The sequence below is a fragment of the Perca fluviatilis genome, chromosome 10, assembly GCF_010015445.1.
Source record: "Perca fluviatilis chromosome 10, GENO_Pfluv_1.0, whole genome shotgun sequence".
In the NCBI taxonomy this organism is placed as follows: domain Eukaryota; kingdom Metazoa; phylum Chordata; class Actinopteri; order Perciformes; family Percidae; genus Perca; species Perca fluviatilis.
In genome coordinates this window covers 1,507,529-1,524,969 of record NC_053121.1, presented here as the reverse complement: position 1 = coordinate 1,524,969, position 17,441 = coordinate 1,507,529, and the positions used below count along the sequence as shown (strand labels likewise).

Genomic DNA, 17,441 nt, shown 5'->3' with positions numbered 1-17,441 from the left:
TATTACGACATTAGTGTCATTTATTTTGTTCACACAAGAATATCTGGGGCAAAAATGGAGCTATTTAGTGAGGTTGATGCACATCTTCTGCTTGTTTTGAACTATGGAGCTTTCTCCAGTACACCATCAACACTCTAAAGACTGCTTTGAACATCAATTGTCTTCAAACACAAAAGAACGAGATGAAAGTGAACTACACGCTGCTCAGTTGAAGTAAACAATTATGATTTATTGATAAGGTTCTCAGAAGAGTCTCGTTGCAGTGAATGTATAAGAATCATCCTTAGATAATACTGATTTGGTACATTATGACATCCAGCACGAGTCTCTTCACAGTGAGAGGGATCCATTACTGCTACTGCTGTTGGGATCTAGGACAGAAATATCTCTGCTTCCAAACAAAAAAAACAGTCAAAAACAACAAACTGGGGGTTGATATTGTAGATATGGAATATTAGAGTGCCACAAAACTCTAGAGTAGTAAGACCAGCTAAAGATTTTGCACATTACAAGCCACTTCCTCTTAGAAATATAAAACTTGATATTCTGGACAATATTCTACTGTGCTGCATAAAGGTAGGTCTATACACTGTACATCGAAATATAGTTCGAAAAAACAGATTTCACAGTTTTAAAGACTTTATTTAAAGTATAAACCGCTTCTTTTTTTCTTTTTCTTTTTTAAACACTTTATTACATAAATTATTCTTTTTGAGAGTGACTATTATTTGCCCTGGCAGCAAACTGAAATTAATACAAAAACAAAATGAACATTTCTTACATATTTTACAAAAGAAAATAAACTCATCCATTAATGTTCATTTGGAATAGAACTGGTGACTCATTCATGATTGTCATATAGTACTAAGAATAAATAAATAAAAAAGAATAAAATAAATACTAACATAACATGTTTTTTTTCCGGACTGTGTGAGTGGTGGGTTTGATCGTTCTGTACAGAAGTGCCTTGGTGAAAGTCTCACAATTCTACCGCGACTGAAACGTACAAAACTACGGCATCTACAATATACGCAACATCCTGAAATTCAGTGTAGTCGGACACATAGTAATATGATTCTTCACCCCATTTTAAAATAAACAATGCTGTGTGATACCACTGTCCACAAATATAGCCATCACTTTTTTTCACTTTTTAAAATTTCTTTAAAAAGTTTGTTTTCCAGTCCATTAACAGTTGGGATTTGATCAAGGATGCCGTTAGCGTGTGTGTTGCTTGGTTGGATGTGCGCTGCCTCGGCAGCAGAGGACCGGTCCGCCGTGGACGATGGGAGGCCTGAGACAGGGAGACCACACGTAGTATTGGACCAACTTTTAATATTGCCTTGTCTGTCCGCTGAAGTGTAGTTGTAATGGCTGCACTCTGGAGTGGCTTTGTCTCCACTTTGGTCCCTGTGCCTTCAGTGTCTATTAGAGACAGAAAAGCCTTCACTGCACGGGCCAACGCAGTACAACGCCACCGTGTGTTCAGTAGCTGTCATGACCGCCGCTCTCAGTGTGACCCAAAAAATATGGGCGGAAATTTCACTATCTTTTTTAAAAAGGGGAATCTTCTTATTCATTAAGCAAGAGTTTCTCAAAGTTCTTCAGTGCTTTTTCAGTTGTTCAAAGTTTCTTTTTCCGAAAAAGAAAAAGAAAAAAGAACCGTTTGACTAAACTTTTAAATGTTTTGCCTGTGGCAGTAAAATGAACAATAATATGTTTTCTGATAAGTCATTCTTTTTCAAAAGTCCCTGCAACGTTCCGTGAGTAACCCCGTGTGTTGGTTCATTCTCCATGGGTTTTGAGAGGAGTAGGGTTAAGGAGGCTGGGTAGGAAAAGAGGAGCAGGATCTAGAGAAGTGAAAGTGGGGAGAGAGGGAAGAGTCTGCCCTAGCTGTTACCTCTTGCCCATCTCGTTCTGTCTGAGGAACTGGATGTTGTTGCTGCTGTCAGCCAGTTCTGGATACTGCTCCACAGGCAGTACGTAGTAGCCATCGTAGCCTTGTACTCTACCTGTGGTTAGGAGCTGCTGTCTCTCCCCCTCCGTCCAGACGCGATTGCCTCCCTTCCCATCCCTGGCCCGCTGCTGTTCCTTGGCCCAGGCCCCGGCCAACGCTCTCTGCCTGGCCAGCTCCAACAGTCTTACCTTCTCTTCATCCACCACGTCCACAGCAAGCCCGTACCGAACACTCAGTACTAACGACGGAACTGCAAACTCCACAGTCACTCCTCTCCTCGAGCGGCCGCTCACCGTCACGTTGATGCCGCTCTCCAGGGACTTGCGCCCGTTAGTGAGCCCCAGGGCCAGCAGGTCGCTGTCGGCAGAGCCAACCTTCACAAAGTAGTGACAGTCCTTCCCGTCCTGGGTGTAATGGGTGCCTTCCAGGTACTGGGCGCCATTTAGCACCAGAGCCACTTTACGGCTGTCGTCACTGGCCAAAGCGGACACGCCAGCCACCACTCGGCCTTCCTTCAGCGCCAGCATTACTCCTCGGCCTATTATGGGCGTGCTGGTGCCAAACCAGTGACCGGGCTTGTCCTTGCGTCTTCGGCGTTCCTTGTTGAGGAGCCGTCCCTCCAGGGCCATGAAGGCCTGGTTGTGACGCTCTGCTGCCTGCTGCACACCCGTGATGAGCTACATGAGAACAAGAAGGAAGCCTGGTCACTTTGTTGAAAGATATATGGTGACTGGAACACCTTTTTAAACTTTCATTTAATATTTTTCACTTTTATTTTATATTTTTCCTTTATATTGCACATTTTAAATTTCTTTAGTTTTCTATACTGTTTGGTTTTGCCTCACGTTTACTACTTAGAATTTATTTATTACGTTGTATTTATTTTGTACTTCTTGCACCGTGGGTCGGAGAGAAACGTATTTTCGATTCCTCTGTATGTCTGGCACATATTTTGAGAGAATTGACAATAAAGTTGACTTGACTGCAACCTAGAAATATTGCTGTGAAAGGTATCTGTATTCACATGAACTGCTGAATCACTATCATGGGGTTAATATCAGCTTTGGTTCCCAGCTCAGAGCTGCGTACCTGTCCGTTCTCGCAGTGCTGGGTGGCCTGAAGCTCGTACGGCGGCTCCACAAAGTAGAGCGAGTGTCGAGGGAAGCCTGGGATTATGTTACTGAGCTGGAAGCCAAACATCACCAGCCAGCTCTTCACATCTACAGCAGACAGGAGGGAAATTAATTAGCTCAATGACAAACTGAAACATAAAATAGTGAAAGTGTGTTTGCTTGTGTGACTCATCTGGTGTTATACATAGCTGTCAGCTACTGTGCCATCTGCAGTACATTGTTACTTGCATAAAACTATGTTTTCCGTAACTCTGCTGCACACCAGAGATATCAGAGACAATGTCAGGACACAACAAGCTGAGTTATGCTTGTTTTGGAGATGCGATTGAACTGATATTACCTTATCTGCTGTCTGACCATTACAGTGTGGGTGTTACCTGACTATTCTGCTGTATCCACATTACATTCTTGAAAATAATGTATTTTTAAATGCCAAGGGGAAATGGACAGCTTTGAATAAAACTCCAGCCACTTACAGAGTACAAATATGGCTTAATTATATAGAAATATTCATACCACAGAATTCAACATGTGCACCACCACATTAATACATATTAATCATCTACCTGTGACATAATTTTTGACATCCAGCATGTCACTGAGGGGGTTGTTGTTCTTGAACATGTACAAATTAAACGGCGAGGGATCCTTCCCTATCTTGGGCCAGATGCTGTAGTCGGGCGAGGTCCAGCGCCCGGCCAAGACGTCGTAGTCCCGCTGGGTGAAGTGGACCAGCTTGGTCAAGGGGTCGTAGAGACCACCGTGGAAACCGACCACCAGCTGGAACTCGGGGTTAGAGTCCAGGTACACTTCACCGTAGGCTGTGTACTGCACCTGGGTGACACACGCAGAGTCGCTTTGCTTAAGAAGCCTTTACATATGCAAATTTGTTTTTAGCACATCATTTTTACCACAGTGTTTGTAGCAGTAATTCATTGCAAATAAAGTGAAATTCAAACTTTGTGTGTTACCTGTTTGATCATTTGTCCATTGCTGCTGAAGACAGCCAGCGGTGTGCCAGTGTTGTCCGAAGCTATGTAGTATTCCTCTCCACTGCTCACCTCCATGGCAAACAAATGTCCCTGATGACGAGAAATTCAGCTCATTTACATTATGCTTTAGGATAAGGCCTTTGTTTTGGCCCGCCATGGCATTTGACATGCTCAGTCTTAATCTCCTCTTAATTTGAAAATGCTGTAAAATCCTAACCATAATCACTACGAAATTTACATTTTACACTTAATGTTTTATGACAATGAAAAGCACAGTGCTGGTAAACTTCCCTATTACATTACATACGTAAGTTTTACCTACATCAACATTTATTTTTAGCCCGTGGCCTTCCATCCAGATACATTTTGGCCCTTCATCTGAAAGAATTTGAGCCCCTCTGCTTTAGGATAAGTTTGAACGGCTCTAACAACAGTATCTATCAGTACTCAGGTTTCCAGGAAGGTTTCCCAGGCCTACCTGTAGGTCATAGTAGAGCGAAGAGATGTCCGAGCTGGAGTGGTTGAAGATGTGTGTGACTCTGGTTGGGTGGTTGAGGTCAGCATAAAAGAACTGAAGGTGCTGTCCCAGGCTGTTCCTCGTGGACACCCTGCGGCCCAGCCCGTCATAGTGGTACACCACGCTCCAGCCGCCAGGGCCTCGGTTGTAGGCCCTCAGTAGTTGACCTTTGGAGTTGTAGTCAAAAACATCGGAGCCACGCTGGCTGAGATAGCCGTCTTCGTCCAGGCGGTACTGGACATCTCCCAGGCGCGTGATGCGGTCTCTGAGGTCGTAGCGGAGCGGCAGGATGCGGGCACTGTTCCCGGGGTTCAGCAGATGGAGGTTGCCGTTCAGGTCGTAGCTGTAGCGCCAGGTGGACCAGTCATTCACCTGGATAAAACAAAGCGGTTTAAGGCTCTTTTTTCCCCTTGCTATTCTGTTACTGACTAAATGTCTTCTTTGTCGTGTTGTCTTTTTTATTTTTTTTCAATGTACAGTAGGTATGTATATATAATAATTCCTTTTGTTGTACTCTTGTTCTTATCCTTATCCTTTTTTTATATATAGATTGATGCTTTTTCAAAATTGACTCATGCGATTTACCTGCTTTCAGTTTGTTACTATCTGCAGCGTCTTATGTTTCTTGTTTGTTTAGTCTTTGTTTCTATGCAAAAATGGAAATGGTTTGTATGTATAACTCTAAATGCCAACTGTACTGTATGTCCCTGCAAAAACAATAAAGACAAATGGGGGGAAAAAAACAAAGCGGTTTGTAAATTTGATTTGATCAGTTTTCACCTATTGGAGCCTGAACCATGCTGACAACACACAGAGAAAAAGTCCATAATATACCAACTCTCTCCATCCAAAATACTCACCTTGACGCCGCTGAGCTGTCCGTCTCCATCATAATCATAGCGGTACTGAGTGGTGTTGGCGTAGGGCCCAATTTTGAGCTCTCTCTTCACCACCCGTCCCATGCTGTCGTACTGCACCGTCATCCAGTACATAAGCGAACGGAAGATCTCGTACTGGACCTCCTTGATGCGACCGTGGGTGTCAAAATGCTTGCTCAGCGTCATAACGGCGGTGGTGATGATCTGATTAATGTCGTAGTAAATGACCCCGAACTTTCCAAAGTGCTCCACCTGTAGGTGGAACGGTTTAGAGAAAAGGTGAGTCAAAGTGGCCCCACAAAGAGGTTTCAGCCAGCCCCAAAGGAAAATCACCAGCACCAAAATGGTAAGAACTAAGAATAAAAATAACAATTCACATCCTCTCTGAATGTGTTTAAGAGTAATTTATCAAACAACCGTTAAACAAGCAGAACAAAAACTTGAATAGGAGAGTTGTTAACTAGGGTTCATTAACTCAAGCATAATATGCATTTGTCTTTATTAAATTGTCAGAAATAACAGGTAAATGCATAGATTTCTGTCTGCCATAGAATTCATTGCCTTTACTGTACGTGGACAGGTAATGCTTACTGCCCCCCCCCCCAAAGACCCATTATGAGCCAGGAAAAAAACAGAGTTAGTTTTGTAAGTTAAATTCTTTTGTACATCATTGCTTAAAAGAGATAGAACAGCAGACAGGAGCACCTTTCCAGAGATCTCGTCGTATCGGTAGAGGTCCACGGGCAGCGGCGTCTCACTGATGACCGGCTTCATGCTGGCAATACGGAAGCTGTTGTCGTGGTACGTGTAGTCGAACCTCGCGTTGACCATTCCCTCCTCACTGAAGCGGTAGATCTGCTTGTCGATGAGCGGGCCCATTTTGCGGTAGCGGATGGTGCAGGAGAAGCCCCCGCTCTGCAGGTTGACCATCTTCAGCACGCCAGCTGTCTCGTCGTAGCCGAAAGTGACGGCGGTGCTGTCGTACACGATCTCGGCCAGCTTTGCCAGCTTGCCGTACTTGTAGAGGACCCGGCGGCCGGTGCCCAGGTAATGCGTGGCCTGAGGTCGGCCGTCCTCGCTGAAGTCGTGGATGATGGAGGCGTTGCTCTCTGGGGGGTTGTAGGTGTTGCGGATGTAGCCGACTGACACGTGTGTGAACATGGTGTGGCGGGCCACGCTGGGCATGGTGACGGCTGTGACCCGACCTGAGGCATCAAACTCAAAGACGTACTGTCTCTGGCTCTGCAGCAGCAGCACCATGGACTGGAAGCAGAGAGGGAGGCAAAATCCAGATTAATATAATTGCATTATCAATGGATGACTTGCCTCCTGTGAAATAGCACCAGCATTCATCTTCTCTCAGCTGACAAATCTGAATCTTCATAACCATGAAAATGATGTATTACTTCACTCAATTCTGCAATTCAAATTGCTCTCCGTTCTTGCAATTGCCTTGGCAAGATTTGATACCAAGACGACTACTTTAAAGACAAATGTGCTTACTTTGTCAAGGTAGCTGTAGCTCCACACCTTCCCGTCCACGAAAGAACGAGACAAGATGCGTCCCTGGGGGTCAAATTCGGTCCTCTCACTCATGCTCCCCCTCTGCAGCCCGACAAGCTGTCCAGTGGTAGAATAGGAGACATTGACCACTGCCAGGCTGCTGCTGGGCAACCACATCGCAGGCCGGCCCTGAGCATCGTACATGATGCGCAGCGTGAACTTTCGGTGGTCATCGTAAATCTTCTCGGTGCGCGTGTTGCGGTCAAAGTCGATGGAGAGAAGATTGCGACCATGAGCCTGCAGAAAAGGGAGAAAGGAGAGGTTAATTTCAGGAAATTTTATTATTATTAACAAGCCCGCTGCTGACGCATAAAAAAATAAATAAAAAAAAGCCAACTCACTCTAAGCTTCCTCCCAAACACTGTGATCTTGCCCTTAGTCTGCTCCTTGCGCAGGCGCCATTCAATGGAGTTGAGGCCGTTGTCAGTGGGCAGGGTGATGTTCCTGCGACCAATCGTAGGGCTGACAGAGCCTGCCAGGATGTGGGGCTCCGTGTGAAAGCTGATGCCCATACCATTGGCGTACATCACCCTCAGAGTCCCATTGTTGCACAGCTGGTAGCTGTTCCTCACCTGGTCTGTAGGGGGAGACAGACAGTTATAAGGTAGGCAAAGAAAGCAGCCAGTTAGTGTGAGCATATATAATGCACTTAAAGTGATGGTTCGGAGTAATTTCACCCTAGGGTCCTTTGCACCATGACCTCGAGCCAAACACCCCCCCAGAAGCTTTTTTCACCTGGGTCTAACATTGGGAGAGTTAGCGTAGAGTAGCGTTATCAGCTGAATAGCTTATAGAGAGCTTAGCCGAGGCTAATAGATCCGGGTGTCTCTTAACATTACCCCACTAATAATGCCCGAAATGATACCAAACGTCTACAGTAGTACAAATAGGTTATGCTCTCATAAAACGATGGATTGTAAAGTTTGTAAGAACACCAGGAGTGCTTAGGGACGTCTACAAATTACAACACCGAAAAGAGATGCAACAAAAATATTTATTAATTTAACTTATTTTTTAAAGTAAGTGCTGTAGAATAACTAGCAGGAGACAAGTTATAATTGAGGTAAGTTTGGAGACATTACCTTATTTAATCATTAAATTAATACATATTTTTGTTGCATCTCTTTTCGGTGTTGTAATTTGTAGACGGCCCTAAGCACTCTTACTGCCCGGTAGTAGCAGCAGCAGCAGCAGCAGAGAGCAGAAGCCAGCAGGCAAGTGTTATTTACATAAACTTCTGGTGTTCTTACAAATTTTCCAATCCATCGTTTTATGAGAGCATAACCTATTTGTACTACTGTAGACGTTTGGTATCATTTCGGGCATTATTAGTGGGGTAATGTTAAGAGACACTTCGGATCCATTAGCCCCTGCGCTAAACTATTCAGCTGATAACGCTACTCTACGCTAACGCTCCCAATGTTAGACCCAGGTGAAAAAAGCTTCTGGGGGGGTGTTTGGCTCAAGGTCATGGTGCAAAGGACCCTAGGGTGAAATTACTCCGAACCATCACTTTAAGTACACTTAGTATTTTTTTATATATATATATATTTATGAATATAAATATAAATATAAATATGTATATATATATGTATAATATATATATATATATATTTTTATATATATATATATATATATATATATATATATATATATATATATATATATATATATATATATATACACATATACAGACTTTCTATGTTTTAAACCGATGTAAATTCTGCTTTTTTATTCAGTTGTTTAACTGTGATCATAAATTAAATGAACTCAAGCTCAAAAAAACCAAACAGATATATTTATTAATTTCAGGATTATTGAGCAGGGACAATGCACACTAATAAAACATTAAAAGAAATGTGCCAGAATTAGCCAGGAGGCTATTTTACATCTGCTGTCCCTGAACTGGTGGTAAAGGGTCACCCTAAAAAGATAAAAAGATAGATGACTTTTGGCCTTTGCCTACCAGCCTCCGACAGAACATCCGTGTTGTAAGTAAAGCACTTTAGATACAAGGAAATAAGATTTAAAAGTGTTTTATTTTATAAGATGTGTGTGTTTATATGTCCTTCTGCCTGAAAAATGAAGTTTACTAGAAAAGGAAAAGTCCAATCCTAAGCTGTCAGTAAGAACCAGATGATGTCCATAAAATATTTATGATATCCTGATTCCTCTTCGTACAAACTCCAAAATATTCTGAATGAAAATAGTCAGGCTAAACTGACTCCCTCCACAATCTCCCTATCTTTACAATTTAATGACTCACTCACTCGCAAACACAAGAATGGGAACAGATAAGCCCGTGCCTAATGCTGAGACAAAATGTCTCCCTCAGATCTGTGAAAACAGCCGTCCTGATCACAATGATGTGATGGAAAGTAAGATAAAATTGTTTTCGGCTCAGAAATATCTGGCAGATACAGCTTTTTTATTTCATTTACAAAAGGTTAGGGGATCAGATGGTGTCTCCCTTTGAAGCATCGCCATAAATGACAGTAATCCATAAGGCCAATTTGTAATAAAGCTCCAGGCACATTTTAACAATGCCTCAAACAGACAAGTGAAGCTTTTTCCATTGACTTGGCAGCAACAGCCTTTAGATAAATCTTCTCTGCTCTCTCTATCTGTGAACGACCTCGTAATAAAACAGAAGCGAGGGAGTGGGAAAGAGAGAGATAGAGAGAGAGAGAGAGAGAGAGAGAAATGAGGGCTTGAGGGCCAACGAGAATTCACTGTGCAGGAGTTAATGAAGAGAGTGAGAAAGAGCGGAAAAAGAGGGAGATGGTTAAGTGAGTATGTCAGCAGAGAGCCGTGTTGAAACCCACACAGTGCGGTGGAAACCTTAAATGACTTACAGCTCTGTGAACAGCTCTCCTCTTTTCCTCCCGCAACGCAGGTGGATCCCTGAATACATCTACAACTTATTCTTTCGGGGGCCTTCAGACTTATATACCAGTCTGCATTCATACTTCTGTCACGCCACTGGTCAAGAAAAGGGAGAAAATTATTCTCCGTCTAAACAGACCAAATAAGCTCAGGGATCATCGGAACTGGTTGAGAGCTGTATTTGTATGTCGGTGCGTCTGTATGTGTGTGTGTGTGTGTGTAAGAGGAGAAAGCTTGAGGGATGAGGAGGATTCACTCTGCATGAGTTAATGAATTTTGCTGTGATCATATTCAAAAGCAGGATGATCCCAGCTGGGATTAACAGCTATATATTGGTAATTTTACTCCATGAGAGGGAGCGTGAGAGGGCTGGATGTGGGTAGGGAAGGAAAATAATCTCCTGGAGCTTGCACATAACTGAGTGAAAATTACAAGACTTTCAATTAGAGTCGGCAGGCCGGTGCATATTCACCATCACAGAAGGCGCCTATGTTTTTGAATACTAAGATTAGGTAGTTTTACAGTCTGCGTGTATCTCGCCAAAGCATCGATAACATATAAGCAGACCCACTTGAGCTTGATCTGCTGCTCTATAAATAATTAACATATCAATTGATATTGCATTCTGATTCATATTTCCCTACGTTGATGACTTGAGCCCAGCATTTGTTCACATCCTCGGCACTTTCACAAGTATTTCAGAATTAAGTCATTTTTTCCACTGCACGTATGTGCTGAGTGTGTCTCTTACCTTGCACCACAGTGTACGACGCTTCAACGGAGGACAGGTTTGTGATGACGGTGACATCATCGTCTCTGCTGGAGCTCTCGATGTCGATGTTGATGGAGCGCTCGATCTCGCGGTGGAGGCTCGTCACCATGCCCGTCGGGTATGTGACGTTGGTCAGGCGACCCTCGCTGTCGTACCTGGGAGATGGGAGATTGTAGTGTGGGTGAGGGAAGGACACGCTCTTATTTGTACTGCATACATGTTGCGCTGCACAATCAAAGACACACACAACCCACATCCACACATCCACATCCCCACACACACACACACATACACACACACACACACACACACACACAACCACCCACACACTCTCTCTCTCTCTCTGCCGGAGAGGAACATAAAGTCATCTTTGAGGAACTGGCTGTAGTTATAAATGCTAACACTGGGGGGCAGCAGCACACTGTGTGAGGTGTCGCATGAATTATTTGGAATGCTAGAGAACATGATGAACATAAAACCTGTGAAAGTCATTAATTTTGTATTTCAGACATGTAGAAAAGTGGTGGAAATATACAAATACACATTCAGACAGACAAAAAAAAAACACTCACTGGTAAAACGTGGTCCATCCAGTCTCATCAGCTTTGGTAGCCAGGAGGCCTGTGCTGCCGCTGTAGCCCATCAGAGCCACCTCTTGGCCCAGGGCTGACACACTGCGCAGCCCTCCGGTGGGGTCCAGTCCCAGGGTCACCACTTGATTCTCGGGCAGCAGCACCAGTCTGAGCAGGCCGGCCCCTCCTCCCGGGGCCTGGCCGTCCCTTCTCACCTTCACTGTATTGTTGCAGTTATCTGCCAGCATGACCAGCTCGTCGTCAGGACCGTAGGTGAAGTTGTAAAGTGGCTCCCCAGTCACCAGGCTAATTGTCTGGATGTGAAGCCCCTCCCCATTGAAGACATACAGCTCCTGTTCCCTTGGCGATGCAACCTCATACTGCGCAGACCCTCCGTAGCCCACACTGGAGACGGCAGGGCCGGGCCGGTTGGCTCGCACAGCTCTGATGCGTATGTTGTTGAGGTCTGCAATAAAGAGTGTCCCATCGGGGGACACAGCCAAGGAAGTGGGGGAGTTCAAGCCGGCGTCGGGGGCGTAGCCGTCATCACCGTAGAAGCAGTTGCAGTTGACGTCGTTCTTGCAGTCGCAGTCGGAGGCAATGCCAGCCAGGAGAGAGATTTCTCCGTTAGTGCTCACCTAAGAAAAATGTACAGACAGAAAATGGAAGACGAGAGCCGCTTAATGATGAGATTGGGTGAAAATGTATCACCAAAAGCACAATTCATTTGGAGTTATCAAAACAGAGAGAATGGAGAAAAACAACAACATTAAAGTGCCCGGAATGTCTGGAGATCTGAAACAATTTCAGAATATATTAAAAATCACCCACACAGCCTGACCAGCTGTTCAGACAGTTTTGCTAGCCAACAAAAGTTTAACAAATGTATTATAAAAACAACCACACAGCCCAACAACTGCGTACAGCTCCCTCTCATACCTGTCTAACTCTGTTGATCTTTTTCTCATCCGTCTCAGCGATGTAGAGGATGCCGGTGTGGGACAGGGCGATGGCTGTGGCGCTCTCTAGGGCCGCATGTATAGCCAGCTTACTGAGGCTGTAGTCAATACCAGGCACCTGACAATGCATGGGCCGACCTGCGATGATGCTAACCTGTAGGCAACAGCAGCTAATGTCACATCTATCATCAAAAGAATGCTAGTAATTCCACAAACGTGGAGATCAGTGGTTTGCTCCTGAAACAGTGCAGATAAAACTTTCCATAATGAAGTAAGATTCCAGAAAGTACAATATTCCAAGAGCTAATTAATCAGTAATGCCAAACTTAGAAAACTTTATTAGAATATAACATTTTACTTCTAAATAGGCTTTAGTAAGCCTAATTGGGACTAAATCCTGTCAAACCCACCCTAAGGGTTTAGCAAGGGTGATCAAGCCTTAGTTAGCGTACAGACCTGGTGGTTCTCAGTGATGCGTAGGATGACATTGTTTTCCAGGACATAGAGAGAGTTGTCCATGGGGTTCACTGCTAAGTCCGTGGGCCACTCGAGACGCACCTAGTAGGCAGAAACAAAAGTTACACATTAGATAATATCTATGCTGAGGGAGGTGTTTTGAAAGGATGCCAAGGTTCAGACTCTTCTTCATTTTTTTAAGTGACTGCAGTTCTCACTCTCTTTTGATCCATTCATTTATCCATGGACTCTTTAATCCCTCCCTAAATCAGTCTCTCCCTGACCTCCTGGCTGGCGCCTGTCCACACAATCGTCATAGCTCAGCACTCACGGGAGCTGTTAGACGATCATCTATCACACCATCGCCTCTTGTCTCTCCTGTACTTCCCTCCGAAACAGTCGTACCTGGCTGACGTCCATGCTGGAGTCACAGCTCAGCGGCCGTACGGTAGTCAGATCGTTGGCCCCCAGCAGAGTGGAGATGATGCCGTTCTGGTCCACCTTACGGATCATGGTGGCATCCACAAAGTACATCAGCCCATTTTTATCCACCGCGATACCTGTCAAAGCAGAGATGAACACCGTGAGTGACGACTCATAACTCAAACTCTGCGGGGCAACCCGTAGACATTTTAAGTCAATTAAACTTCACTCTTTCCACTGGCTGAAAACGGATAGCAGCCCTGACAGCTGAATTGCTCGATGCTTCATTGAATGAGAGGGAACAAAGTGATGGAAGGGGCATTGAACTGTTAGAGAAAGTGTTAGTTTTGGGATGAGTCATCGGGTTGGGGAGTTGAGCTCATGCTCCTCCCAGAGGGCAGTTCTAGACTGCAAGCAGATTCTATGGAAAGGCAAGTGATCTGATGCACTCCACCTCGTTCCTCGGTTTTCCCCTCGCTGCTTCCACCTTTCTACCTTTCATTTGTTTCTCTCTTTTAGCGTTTACCAGTGGTGCTGCTGTGTCAGCCTCGTCGGTCTAACAGGCAGCAGGCATTCAGACAGGAGTGTTTGTTTGAGGCAACTCTGCCCCAAAATAACTTCTAGACGCACTGAGATACACAACAGATGGAAGATACAGCGAAGGGCACTGTAAATGAGAGAGAGAGAGAGAGAGAGAGAGAGAGAGAGAGAGAGAGAGAGAGAGAGAGAGAGAGAGGTAGGGAGATAAAGACAGAGAAGGAGAGAGGGCAAGATGATGTGTGCTGGCTGACTTTCCCTGAGACAGGTAAGAGGGCATCAGTAGCTCATTGTCTTCTCCAATCTTTCCCATCTTCTCTCACAAACACTCACACACATATTGTACATATACTGACATCTGCAGTCTCACATGTACACACACTTGTGTCACAGACAGGAAATGTGACAGTGTGACATCCTTGACAGTTTGGTGTCACAATGTTCTAAGATCCAATGATCCACAAAAATAATTCCATTAATAAGTTTAACATTAACCTGATTTATAACCTCCTTCTGTGTCTGTCCTGCTTTAGTTGAGTCACGAGATGAGCACATTGTATGAAAAAGAAATTCTATAAATAATATTAAACAGAGAAAAGCAGCAAACCATCACATTTTTAGAAGCAGGAATCAGAGAAAGCCAACAATTGACTAAAATGATTATTCAATCATCAACATAATTTGTGATTCATTTTCTAGACTCTTTGCCACTGGCTCACCTTTGGGGCTCATGAGTGTAGCTTCAGTGGCTTTGCCGCCATCCCCACAGCGCTCATCAAAGGGCAGGCACTGCTCCCCTGTCCCCGCCACGACCTCCGCATTGTCCGACAGCAGCCGGCCTCCCGTTAACGATCGAACGCGGTAAATTCTGCGGGAGTTGGTGTCCGAAATGAACAAAGCCCCAGATACTGGATCCACTGCCAGGAAGTACTTATGGGTTGGGTTGTTACTGAGGTGAGAAAGACATTTCTTTTAAAGATTTTTATATTATAAATACGTTTGCTATTGTTGTTGGAATGTGCACGAGAAACTTTCAATTTATCATCATAAGGATCTTACCTGTGTCTGAAATCTTTGTTCCTTCAAGGGAGAAAGCGCAACAAAACAAATGTTAATTCACACAGTCTGTGGAAAGCAACACAAAGCTGGCTGTGGTGTGAACAGCAAAATCTAACCATGGGTACAAACACCCTGGAGAAATGGTATCTAGTACAATGTGTAATTCTACCTCAACTCTACCATCCCCTGTTTCTGTTTCAGCAGAGGACTAAATCCTACATGTTCAATGTACTGAAAACATCCAGTATTTCCCTCCTCATCTTCTCCTGCCATCTGACTTTAATCTAACCAGCTCGTCTTGTAACTATCAGTATTTTTCCTGCAAAACCAAAACACCTCTAAATCCCAATCTGCTTTCTAATTGATTACTCTTTTACCTTAATTCCAGGATGCCAGTTGTGTTCATAGATGGGTAGACCCTGCGCACAAAGTTGAGATCTCCGACATAAAGGCTGCCATCGATTCCCATTGCCAAGGCGACCGGTGCCAATAGCTTGTTGCCGTCTGCCAGACCATTACAGCTGGGGCAGGAGATACTGCGCCTCCGTCCGTTTCCCATGATGCTGGTTACTACCGGGGGCTGCTCGGTCACAAAGATGTTCTCACCACTTCCCTTGTGAAGGATGCCTGGACAGGAGCGAGGGTGGAGAGAAACACATGCGGATCCGGGATCATTATTTTCAGTTACAGTATTGTTGGTAGCATTACTGTAACATTGATGTGAACATACATGTGTATGTGTATTAATTTGATCTGTATATATGTGTATTGATTTGTATGTGCTTTTGTTCCCTCTGTCAAAGCACTTTCAAAATTATTGTTTTTAAAGGAGCTATACAAGTAAAGCTATTATTATATTATTGTTATTAGAAGCTGAGAGATTATACAACGATATGATTGGCAATATCTGTCTGTCGGTTGGTCCACCACACTGGTCAAGACTGAAACATCTGATCCTCTGAATATTCACCTCGCACCACCATGAGGTTAACATTTGTGTCAAAGTGTCAAATGTCTCGACAAATAATGGATGGATTGCCATGAAATTTGGTGCAGACCTTCATGTCCCACTGACGATGAACTGTAATGACTTTGGTAGTAAGTAAAACAGTGTAGCATTGCATCATTCTCGGAAAACATTTTACATTATTATATTACTCTACTGTACAGCAGGCTAACATCAGGTGATGAGGACAAGGGAGGTGTGAATGCATTCTCCCACTTTAAAAACACCTCCCTGGTTCTCCAGTTTCCAGTGTCCATTCCATTAGCACGTCGATTGTCACAGCAGGTGAACAGGTGCATCCGCCTATTAATTTTTCTATGCTTTTTAGCGTTACTGCACATAGTCTAGATAATGGTATACAACAAGAATGACGGCCACCGCTACAGAAATCCCAAATGAGGGAGTCAAACTAGGTGAGACACCACAAGCTCTTCCTGTGAAACTCCTCACTGAGGTAAAAGGAGGTGCCTAGCAATTCCATGTGAACCACAGGAAGCACAGTTTGGTATACTTCCTTCCCAAGACAATAGCACATTTTGTGAGATATAAAGTACTGTAAACCTGCTACACATGGGGGACTGGCTAAATATAAACTAGAAGGAAATACTGGATATGTCTGTGCGAGGGAATATGCAGTGTGTGTGTGTGTGTGTGTACGTACCGCTGCGTGTGTTTAGTATATGATGCTTGTCGAGTGACCAGCCGCCCAGACTGGTGGGGTCCAGTTCGTAGCCTTGCAGAATGGCCGTCCTCTTCTCCCAGAGGATGAGACTGGCACAGGACTCGTACTCATAGCCCACTGACACTACATATAGGAGAGGGGAGAAGCGAGAGAAAAAGAAGTGATGAAAAAAAAAGAAAGAACAGAGAATACATAAACATGAAATAAAACAGGAAGAGAGGTTATGCAAAGCTTCATCAGAGCATAACCTCCCAAGTTCATTCAAGTTGTGAAATGTGTGATACACGGAGAAGCTAGTTAGCACCTGCACCAAAAACTGCACTCACACCTGACTAACACTCTCATATGCTGCTAAATTAATTAAAAACCTTGTTAATTGGACAGATTGCCCGGAGGCCCTTTAAACCTACAGGCCTCACATTGGTTGCCGAGGTGAAAACTGCACCAACCATGTACATGTGCTGACAGAGTCTCAGCTGACTTGGCTAAATTTAAAAATAAGGACAATGATTTAGGATGAGGTAGCGTGTTTGCTTGCATGTGTATGTATATGCTGTATGTGTGCATGCATGTGTCTGTTGTTGTGTTACAACTTGTTAAAAGGAAAAGTGTGTTAACACATCGACTCCCACTTGAGTCCCAGTGAGAGTGCTGTTGCCAGCACCTTTTCAGCTTCACTGCAAACAATAATGTAGTATACTGTACCTGCGTCTCTATCCACGCCTAGCAAAACATAACCTAATCGTAAACCATGTATGGGCTTTATAATCTTCGAGAAATGTCAAATTACAGTCACTCTAGGAAACTATGGGATCTTAGAGTGAATGTAATTTCCCAAACAGTATGCCCCTCATGATTTTAGTCCACACTGAAGCCCCAGATGTCCACTGCATCTGTGGCCTGACAGCAGTGTTTGGCTGACAGCATCTGTGAGCGACTGTGACAGCAGAATATAATAGCACTGAGGCTCCCCTGGACTCCTGCTTGCTGCTCCAGTAGCTAACTGCTAACTCACCCTGATGGCTAATAACCCTTCACCACAGTTTCGG

General features: G+C 44.2%; 1 protein-coding gene across 1 annotated transcript in view; it reads right to left on the bottom strand.

Moving 5' to 3' along the window:
- Positions 1-204: 204 nt before the first annotated feature.
- Positions 205-17,441, bottom strand: part of tenm2 (teneurin transmembrane protein 2) — a 300,069-nt gene continuing 282,832 nt past the window's right edge. Inside the window, exons 21-38 of the mRNA XM_039813221.1 lie at positions 16,372-16,515; positions 15,082-15,331; positions 14,705-14,725; positions 14,365-14,594; positions 13,091-13,245; positions 12,686-12,787; positions 12,210-12,383; positions 11,271-11,908; positions 10,678-10,853; positions 7,382-7,617; positions 6,981-7,277; positions 6,183-6,740; positions 5,460-5,729; positions 4,561-4,971; positions 4,062-4,172; positions 3,657-3,924; positions 3,047-3,177; positions 205-2,634 (exon numbers count right to left, since the gene is read on the bottom strand). Of these exons, the coding sequence (XP_039669155.1) occupies positions 1,897-2,634; positions 3,047-3,177; positions 3,657-3,924; positions 4,062-4,172; positions 4,561-4,971; positions 5,460-5,729; positions 6,183-6,740; positions 6,981-7,277; positions 7,382-7,617; positions 10,678-10,853; positions 11,271-11,908; positions 12,210-12,383; positions 12,686-12,787; positions 13,091-13,245; positions 14,365-14,594; positions 14,705-14,725; positions 15,082-15,331; positions 16,372-16,515 (4,910 nt within the window). The 3' untranslated portion in view covers positions 205-1,896. The remainder of the gene's footprint in view (positions 2,635-3,046; positions 3,178-3,656; positions 3,925-4,061; positions 4,173-4,560; positions 4,972-5,459; positions 5,730-6,182; positions 6,741-6,980; positions 7,278-7,381; positions 7,618-10,677; positions 10,854-11,270; positions 11,909-12,209; positions 12,384-12,685; positions 12,788-13,090; positions 13,246-14,364; positions 14,595-14,704; positions 14,726-15,081; positions 15,332-16,371; positions 16,516-17,441) is intronic.